Raw genomic sequence first — 10,410 nt, 5'->3', positions numbered from 1 at the left:
GTAATCAAGACCGATTAGTCTCCTACTATGTAGACCCTAACACAACTACAGTGATGCGTGCATGCTGTAAATTAAGAACACGATATATTGGGTAAACAAAGAGGTCATTTTCAAAGCCAGAGGCTTGCATTCTGGTGTGGGGCTACTGTGTAAGTGGTAGCCTATGCGCACCCAAGAAATGGTTAAACATTCGGGCCTGTCCGCTGTGGGCGGAGCACGGGGCGCGCGAGCAAGAGCTGCACAATTAAAGATGAACTCTGAGTGAACTAATTTGTCTGACCCAAGGTAAGATGGGGCAACTAGTTGGGGGGAAACGGGCGTATAAAAGCGCAGAATGGAGGGTGAGACATACCAGTCCACTCCTGCGGTCCATCCGTACACTTCTCCTCGAGATGGGTTTCTACACGTTATTCGTAACATGTCTTTGCACTCTCCTGCTCCCACTCCTTCTGATCGTGACGGCGATGAAACTGTGGGAAATTTACGTCATTAGTGGAAGTGATCCAACCTGTCAGAGTCCTCTTCCTCCGGGTACCATGGGACTGCCCTTCCTTGGCGAGACGCTTCAGATGGTCCTACAGGTAACTGATGATGGAAACAAACTGAAAACTCAGTTCCTCCCTATATTTGCAGTGTGCAGCAGGCTGCTATTAATTAGTTATTGTTGGGGTGATGCATCAGGCTCAAATGTCCTACCAGAAAACAGTATGCTATTGAATAAATTGAAGGATTGTTATGTAGCCTCATTCAAGCCATTGATATGAATGACATTTACAGTATCTATTCATCCATTTATTCTTCTCATTTATATTTCTAGAGAAGAAAATTCCTAAAAATAAAACGTCAGAAATATGGATATATTTATAAGACGCATCTCTTTGGGAGTCCCACGGTGCGGGTAATGGGTTCAGAACATGTGAAACAGATTCTGATGTCGGAACACAAATTGGTCGCGGCTCAGTGGCCAGCATCAGTGCGACTCATTCTCGGGTCGCACGCCCTCTCCAATGCGCATGGCGCGCTCCACAAGAGCAAGAAAAAGGTAGGAAATACGTAGAGTAGCCTACATGTCTGTGTAGGAAGCTCATGGTTTATGCTTACGATGAAAAACAAAATTGTAATTTACCTTGAGTTTTACAGCGGTGTCCTTATAACGTGCCCTTAAAACGCTCTCTCCTGTTTGCCTGCAGGCGATCATGAAAGCCTTTTCTGGAGAAGCACTGAAAGAGTATATTCCTGTGATCCGGGAGGAGGTGAGATGTGCAGTGCATAGCTGGCTGCAAAGCGACTCTTGTGTGCTAGTGTACCCAGAGATGAAGCGCCTCATGTTCCGCATCGCAATGAGGATCCTGCTTGGCTTCGAGCCCGAGCAAACAAAGACCGACGAGCTGGAATTAGTGGAAGCGTTCAAAGAAATGATAAATAACCTTTTCTCCCTACCAATCGATGTTCCTTTCAGCGGCTTGTACCGGGTAAGTTGTCTGTCAAATGATACGATTGATTGATTAAAACAGCCCTGGCCTGCATCACATGGGGCTCCAGTGTGCGCGCAAAAATTTTTTACCGATATTTTTCACCATTCAATTTAGGGTCTGAAAGCACGCAACATCATCCACTCAAAGATAGAGCAAAACATCAAAAATAAGCTGTCCAATATTGATAACAACAATAACTACAAAGATGCTCTGCAGTTATTGATTGAGAATGGAGAGAGGAACGAGGAGCGACTAAGCATGGAGGTAACCAGATGCCTTTCATTTAGCAATTTGATTCTATACACTGTCATTTACTCCATGAACCGTTCTTTATTTGTTTCCCTCAGGAGATAAAAGAGTCTGCCACAGAATTGCTATTCGGTGGCCACGAGACTACAGCGAGCACTGCGACCTCTCTGGTGATGTTTCTCGGGCTGCATGCACATGTCATGCGTAAAATGCGCCATGAGCTTCAGGAGAAGGTTGGTATCACTCTGTATCACCAAAAAAACAACATGACAACATTGTACATGACACTTGATTCTTGTTGTGCCAATGACATGGCATAATATTTATTTAACATGATTTGAAACCATAAATAATTTGTTTACAAAGTCTTCCATGACAACAAAAGAATAGTCAATGGAATCTTTTTTTGGTTATGATGAGATTAAGTTTAGACACAACTCTCATTAAAGTATTTATACATTATATTCTTCCAAATCTAGGGCTATATTTAATTGATTCAATTTGCTGTACATCTCACTTGCGAGATTTATGTCCCCCTATCTATGTGTTTATAATATATACATATTTGTACAGCATTTGTTGGGAGCCCAATCTGAGGACAAACCACTGAGTATTGAGTTGTTGGAACAGTTGAAGTACACCAGCTGTGTCATCAAAGAAACTCTCCGTATAAACCCTCCTGTCCCTGGTGGCTTCCGTGTGGCACTGAAGACATTTGAGCTCAATGTAAGTAAACCTATGTTGTAGCATCTGAAATTACATTTACACAAGATTTTAGGCTAAAAGTTTAAAGGAGGCATAATTGTGTTTTGATAGCCACAAAATGGAAACCATGTACTGTTATAGTATATTCGTTTTTCTACAAATATATCATCGCAACATGGTAGCAGCTCTATGTATAATGATTGGAAGAAAATTGTTGGAAGTCATTGCCATACCCACCCCACCTAACAACCTAAAGTGTGTTTCCTCAGGGATACCAGATTCCCAAGGGTTGGAAAGTCATCTACAGCATCTGTGACACACACGATGTGCTAGACACACTTATGAACAAGGAGGAGTTTCAGCCAGAGAGGTTCTTGGACAAGTCACCAGATGACTCCTCCCGGTTCGGTTACATCCCATTTGGGGGTGGTGCGAGGACGTGTGTGGGTAAAGAGTTTGCTAAAGTTGTACTTAAGGTGTTCCTGGTCGAGGTGGTCACCAGATGCGACTGGACTCTGTTAAACGGACCCCCAACAATGAAAACAGGCCCAACCGTTTATCCAGTGGACAATCTGCCCACAAAGTTCAGCAGATATGGTGACAAATGTATCCAGAACAACTGATAGTGAAAAATTCACATTTATGTAAATACACTTGTTAATATTTAAGATAGACGTATCATGTATATTACATATATTTTGTAATAGAGATATTTATGTAAACCCCACTAGCATTGTAAAAGCAACATTTTTAGAAGCACTTCAGGTTGATGCACTTCGATAAGTTTTGAGACATAATTTTATGTATATTTTGAAATGTAATTGTTTTTCATCTGTACTTGATCATTTTCATGCTGCTTAACTGTGTTGTTGCATTTGGAATGTTTTCAATAAAATAAATGTACTATTATTATGAATAGTTGATTTTTCACTTTAAATCTGTCTAAATCAAAACCATTTCAATTTTCCCACATTCTCTGACATGATATTGATAGAGCTCAATGTTTTCATGTCAAATGTTCCTCTATCCCCAAATAAATCACTGTTGGTTCAATTGCTTGAAGAAATATACATGTGTAGTTATTGGCACCACTTCCTGTTAATGAATCACTCTATGGATCTAGTTGTATGCCCATTCATCTAGCACACATCAGTGTACATTCACTCCATGCTACAATAACTATTACACTTACGCATAATATGACCCCAAATGACGTTAGACAATGTCAACGGTGATGAATTTGAATCCAAAGGCGACACAGAGAGGGACAGGATGTTAGACCCTCCAGATGAGTGTGGAGAGGATAGGTATGTGACTTCATGGGAAGCCTGAATGGTGAGTCTTAAAATACTAGTAAATATTTATCCCTCATTGTTGATTTAAAGTATTTTTGTGCTCTCAGGATGTTCTTTAAATGGCTTTGCATATACTTGATTTATTGATTTGTCCTTCTCTGACCATGATTAGACCGTCATAACAACCCTGCCAGGCTGCACAGTCAAGCCGAATGCACTGTAGTCAAGCCAGCTAAGCACACGCACACACACACACACACACACACACACACACACACACACACACAGCTAATAGGCTGAACCAGGCTTTAAATAGGGCAAGTGTGGCAAAATAGTGGGCATGAAAAGACAAGAAAAAGATAAATATCCCTTAAACAGATACCTTCCCCCGCTTGCTTCTCCTCATGTGGGTGAAAATGTGACTTTTCACTTTGTATCAGGGTGGATGAAAGCACTTATAATGTCATTTGCATGTCTGGTGCACTCTTGCCCCCTCGTTGAAACATATCAGTCCACCTAACTCTCAATCAGATTACCTATTAGCAGCCCATTGGTATTATTTATAATCAAGAGGGAGAGGCTTTTCAGAGGACGCCTCAGGGTCAAGGAGAGTTCAGTGATAAGAAAAGGGCCCTGGGGTTACAGTGATGAGGTTGGGGGGTGGCCTTTCATCTGCCTGTTCAAATAGTTTGCTGATCAGTAAAGAAAAGTAAAACAATTGTCAGCAAGAAGGTTAATAGCGATATTTCATGCATTTCACATTTGAATTTCATCTTCTGTAAAAGGCTTTATTGGCCAATAAAAGTCACACCGCAAACAAGTATGTTCATGCTCTCTTAGAACTCTTGCTCTCCACTCGTGTGGGCTTTGGTTCAAAGACACTTTGAAAGCAATAAGGGACAACAACTTGTGAAATGAGAGGTAGCAGAGAGGAAAAGGCGAAGCGAGAGGCGAGAGGTTTTACTCTGCCTAAAATCTGTCCACTAAAATAAGCCCACGAAGTGAGGAATTTTTGTATGGTCAATTAGTTTTGAATTTGGTTAACAAAAATTGTAATTGCTAATTTGCTGCATGGGGCTTATTTGATTGAATATAAGTTTCTTAGTGGTTAGCTTAGCTTCTTACAAATTCACTGATATAAGTGGACGCATGTGTCATTTCGTCAAATTTATATACAACATTAAATATCGGAGTTGTGCCTGTTGTCACAGACATAGACAGAGGACTCATCATGTAAACTCAGCAAAAAAAGAAATGTCCCTTTTTCAGAACCCTGACTTTCAAAGATAATCCGTAAAAATCCAAATAACTTCACAGATCTTCATTGTAAAGGGTTTAAACACTGTTTCCCATAATTGTTCAATGAACCATAAACAATTAATGAACATGCACCTGTGGAACGGTCGTTAAGACACTAACAGCTTACAGACTTACAGCAATTAAGGTCAGTTATGAAAACTTAGGACACTAAAGAGGCCTTTCTAGTGACTCTGAAAAACACACAAAAAAGATGACCAGGGTCCCTGCTCATCTGAATGAACGTGCCTTAGGCAAGGCATGCTGCAAGGAGACATGAGGACTGCAGATGTGGCCAGGGCAATATATTGCAATGTCCGTACTGTGAGACGCCTAAGACAGCACTACAGGGAGTCAGGACGGACAGCTGATCGTCCTCTCACATGGCAGACCACGTGTAACGACACCTGCACAGGATCGGTACATCCGAACATCACACCTGCGGGACAGGTACAGCATGACAACAACAACTGCCCGAGTTACACCAGGAACGCACAATCCCTCCATCAGTGCTCAGACTGTCTGCAATAGGCTGAGAGAGGCTGGACTGAGGGCTTGTGGGCCTGTTGTAAGGCAGGTCCTCACCAGACATCAACGGCAACGTCACCTATGGGCCAGACAGGACTGGCAAAAAGTGCTCTTCTCTGACGAGTCGCAGTTTTGTCTCACCAGGGGTGATGGTCAGATTCGCATTTATCGTTATTGCAGGCAATCTCAACGATGTGCGTTACAGGGAAGACATCCTCCTCCCTCATGTGGTACCCTTCCTGCAGGCTCATCCTGACATGTCCCTCCAGCATGACAATGCCACCAGTCATACTGCTCGTTCTGTGCGTGATTTTCTGCAAGACAGGAATGTCAGTGTTCTGCCATGGACATCAAAGAGCCCAGATCTCAATCCCATTGAGCACGTCTGGGACCTGTTGGATCGTAGGGTGAGGTCTAGGGCCATTTCCCCCATAAATGTCAGGAACTTGCAGGTGCCTTGGTGGAAGAGCGGGGTAACATCTCACAGCAAGAGCTGGCAAATCTGGTGCAGTCCATGAGGAGGAGATGCACTGCAGTACTTAATGCAGCTGGTGGCCACACCAGATACTGACTGTTACTTTTGGTTTTGACCCCACCCCCTTTGTTCAGAGACACATTATTCCATTTCTGTTAGTCACATGTCTGTGTAATTTGTTCAATTTATGTCTCAGTTGTTGAATCTTGTTATGTTCATACAAATATTTACACATGTTAAGTTTTTGGAAAATAAACGCAGTTGACAGTGAAAGGATGTTTCTTTTTTTTCGGAGTTTATATCACCCATTTTAGCATGGATATTAAAATTGCGTGCTTCCACCATTTTAAAGTAGTCAACTTGGTGGGAATTCCTATGAGTTGGGTGCAATCAGCCAATGCAGAAGAAAATTGAGATAGCCTCAATGGCGCTGCCCATGCTGTCACAGATGCTATAATGCACAGATACAAATATGAGTCCTCTATTTATCTCAATGGCCTGTTGTTCACATGCGTATTTGCCCTCTCATTGTCTAGAATGGTCCCACCTGATTTCGCTTACTCCTGCATGCCTTCCATTTTTGAGGACGTGTCTCTCCATTGTTAGAGAGGTCACTTGACTATCTTGTCAATATAATAGGCCATCTCTGGAGGTAGCCAGTGCAGATGGAGGATATGATAGGGCTCCTAAAACATCAAGCCCAAAGTTAGGTAATGACACCTTTTAGTCCCAAAGGAAATTATAACTGACCCTGTAACCTCCCTCTGAAATCATGTCACTTGTATTCTAGTATGGTACAAAAGATAGACATCAATAATGATTTCTTTATATAGCCGTTCCAGGTCATTGAGAGTTAACAGTTAATTACAATAATGAGGTAAGAGAGCAGTCTTTAGAGAGAAATTTACCCGCCCACAGACGGATTACACAAATCCACTCGCTTGTTGACTCTTTTGGAGATGTCAGGGCTAGGGATTTGACTTTGTGTTTGAGACTTTCTTTTACAGCATTCAAGAGTCAAAGGTTCTCAAAAAAATAAACCAATAATTCAGAGGAAGTAGAAACGTTACTGTAACAAAGTTTACTAAACTTTACAAGAAGCTGACAGGAAATACCTTCAGAATAACAAGCTGCCAGGAAAAAAATCTGCCAGGAAAAAGGACAAACATCTTAAGGATGTAAGCAAATGTTGTTCAGATTTCAAAATGTTATAAAGACCATGTTGTTTCATATGTATGAAAATGATGAGGTTCTCAAACAATGAGGTTATATCCACACACACACACTACATGATCCAAGCCACAAACAATGCTCTAATCATGTGACCCAGTAAAAGGGAGATAGAGATAAACAGAGAGAGACAGTAAGAAAGAGAGAGAGAGAGAGAGAGAGAGAGAGGGGGGGGGGGGGGGGGGAGAGACAGCATCCTGCTGTGACCTTAAACAGAAAAGGACACAAGCTGTTCACACAGGAGGAATAAGGCGCAAATTAAACAGGGATCTGCCAAGGTGAGAGATAATTATTGGCTATGTCAGACAACATCTGTTATTGCAGCATTCCAGAAGTCAGCTTCTCTGAGGACAAGCTGAAACCTCCTCCAGAGTTCATGACTGACAAAGGCCTCTGGCTGTTCCCACTGGAGTTCACCCTCCTCCATTTCCATCATAATATAGAGCATCTGGCATGATAGTGGAAGAGAGAGATTAAGAGATGATGCTCCACACATTTGTATTTGTGTGTGAGGGTGTATCAGACAGGTGTGTAGGGGTTCGTATAGGGCACGTGTCAAACTCATTCCACCGAGGGCTGAGTGTCTGCAGGTCTTCGCTCCACCCTTGTACTTGATTGATGAATTAAGGTCACTCATTAGTAAGGAACTCCCCTCACCTGATTGTCTAGGTCTTAATTGAAAGGAAAGAAAAAAAACTGGAGACTCTCAGCCCTCCGTGGAATGAGTTTGACACCCCTGGTATAGGGGTTGGTATAGGGAGGACAGGCTCATAGTAAAAGCTGGAACAGCATCAATAGAATGGTATCAAGCACATCAAATGCATGGTTTCCATGTGTTTGATACCATTCCATTCACTCCATTCCAGACATTATTATTAGCTGTCCTCCCTTCACTGGCCTCCTGTGGTGTGGTGTGGTGTGGTGTGGTGTGGTGTGGTGTGGTGTGTGTGTGTGTGTGTGTGTGTGTGTGTGTGTCTGTGTGTGTGTGTGTGTGTGTGTGTGTGTGCATGCATGCATGCATCATGTGTGTGTTAGCATATCTTATGCTCTTGTACAGATTTGTAAGAAATATATGTTGTTTACTTGTGAAATGGCTAAAGTTATTGAGCTACAGTTTTCAAAATGTTCATGTTAGCAGTTTACCCATAAAGACTCACCCTGTAAACTTTGGGGATTTGTTGCTTACAGTCAGAGTGAACTCCCAGCCCTGAAGCATGGTAAAATGAGATGGGAAGCATGCATTTCATCGCCAAATAACTGCAAAAACTTGTTTCGTGGCAGCCTGTGCCTCAAGGTCAGGCAGAGTTCGTTCAAAAGTAAAAACAATCCAAGCTAAATCAACTATCTGAGGGTTACTGTTTTTGTTTCCTAAAGTTTTGCACATGGAGGACAAAATAAGAGCTGTGAACCCTCTTTGACAAAGCAGAAGCAGAGTGGGAGGATGAACTGCAAGAGCCCTCATGAACTCTCATATCCATCAGAGCAAATAAACACCTTGTGTCTCGGACGGGGTTGTTTATGCTATGAAATCCTGTGTGGGGTTGATATACACTGTACTACCGTGTGCCACATACCAGCAGAGGTTCAAAAGTTCATCTAAACCATGAACTCTGTCAGGGCACAGCAGGCAGTTCCACCCATGAGTCAAATAAAAGAGAGACAGAGAGGCTCGAAGCAGCATAAAACAACCCGGAAAGTGCTGCATGCCACATTCAATGGCAATGACAGGTGAGAGGTGTCACAACTCCTGCCCCCTCCCTCCTGTCCTGTCCATCCCCCCTCATTGGTTCACTTTATGACCCTCTGACGCCCCTCATGCCCCCTTTAGGAGCACAAATACAGTCACTGTGAATGAAACTCAAGCGTGGCTGTTTGATCAGTCCATTCAGTTGTGTGGCGTGTGTGTGCTTTAGGAGAAGAGGGTCTAGGACTACGCAATGGTGAGGGACACACATTCTTTCCTAGGTTGTGTTCATATGTGCGTCTGTGTGGTGTGTGTCTGTCTAGGATGGGCCAGGGAATCAAAACAGAGGGGTTATGACCCATATGTATTTGTTTAAAGATGAGATTTGTGTCACCTCCGGGCCCAAAACGCAGCCTAGCAGTGCAAACCAGCGGCAGGCATAACTGGTTCTGGAATGAAAACAAACCCTTTGCTGTTGTTACAGCTAATTTGCTAATGTTTATACCGGCTTATCAAAGAATACAGAGTGTTTAACTCGATCAGTGTACCCTACAGGTTTTCACATAACATGTTGATCATAGCTGACCTCGTCCTATAACGTTTTAATAGGCCTTTTCACTTGCTTAAAATTGTTATTGTTTTTAAGAGGGTTTATGGTTAATTGCCTTTCACATAAGCTCTAGAGAGAGAGGAGGGGCCAGATAAGTGAAGTTGTCTATTCTTAGTTCAGGCAGGGGTTACATAAGCTTTGATCAACTTTTTACCAGAAGTCTTAGTCTACCAATTGTTTTCGTATATGTTGAAAGAAAAACCCAGACTGCTTGCCTTTGAAAGCATTTAGCAGATACCACTGATGGTCTAAGTGCAATGACCTGAAACTGCCCCTGCATGTTCGCTGTTAGGATAAATATCCCTCTATTAGGAACAAGTGCCTTGAAAGCTGCATTGCTTTCTGGGGAGATCTCTACTCAGAGCTTTTAAGAAAAGGTGGTGTACTTGACTGGCAGGTAGACTCTTTAAGAAGCCTGCCTCATCCATCAGGTACACAGTATGACGGACAGTTATATTTAGCCGTTGTGGTATGTGAATCTGTGTGCATGAAGAGTGCTTCCAAAAACTCCTCTCTGTGAAAAGGTTCATTTGCTTTTCCTGGCAGGCGTAGGCAGCCTGATATAACAGCAAGAGGGGTATTTTAAACAGTCTGCTTCCCTCAGACAGCTGCCATGGTGGAAATTGAACTGCAGCAACGCAGCAGCAGAGCTGCAAAGGGAGGGAGGATGACCAGGTCACACAGCGGGCACGGGGATACGCCTGGGACACTGCAGCTACGCTTCATTCCCATACTGTAAATACAGACAGACAGTCTCTGGCACACATACACGCGTTAATGCACAGGGGGAAACCATGGACAGCCATGCACACATAAGCTTTGTATGGTTTGTTGTGGGCTGATATGTTAGATATAACGTGCAT

At 42.8% G+C, this 10,410-nt stretch overlaps 1 protein-coding gene across 1 annotated transcript; it reads left to right on the top strand.

Annotated features, from left to right (window-relative positions):
* Positions 1–290: 290 nt before the first annotated feature.
* Positions 291–3,209, top strand: LOC139381581 (cytochrome P450 26A1-like). The gene is made up of 7 exons (XM_071125224.1): positions 291–581; positions 818–1,042; positions 1,191–1,472; positions 1,590–1,739; positions 1,823–1,957; positions 2,298–2,450; positions 2,699–3,209. Exons 1-7 carry the CDS (start codon positions 291–293, stop codon positions 3,050–3,052), a joined length of 1,590 nt encoding a protein of 529 aa, XP_070981325.1. The 3' UTR covers positions 3,053–3,209.
* Positions 3,210–10,410: the final 7,201 nt, after the last annotated feature.

This window comes from Oncorhynchus clarkii, chromosome 23, assembly GCF_045791955.1.
Source record: "Oncorhynchus clarkii lewisi isolate Uvic-CL-2024 chromosome 23, UVic_Ocla_1.0, whole genome shotgun sequence".
Lineage (NCBI taxonomy): Eukaryota > Metazoa > Chordata > Actinopteri > Salmoniformes > Salmonidae > Oncorhynchus > Oncorhynchus clarkii.
This window is presented reverse-complemented; position numbering and strand designations above follow the sequence as displayed.

Excerpts from the sequence above, each read along its gene's own strand:
- LOC139381581 (XM_071125224.1), top strand. The coding sequence starts at position 291 with ATGGGGCAACTAGTTGGGGGGAAACGGGCGTATAAAAGCGCAGAATGG. Across the intron at positions 582-817 it reads CGCTTCAGATGGTCCTACAG|AGAAGAAAATTCCTAAAAAT; the intron begins GTAACTGATGAT and ends TTATATTTCTAG. Across the intron at positions 1,043-1,190 it reads TCCACAAGAGCAAGAAAAAG|GCGATCATGAAAGCCTTTTC; the intron begins GTAGGAAATACG and ends GTTTGCCTGCAG.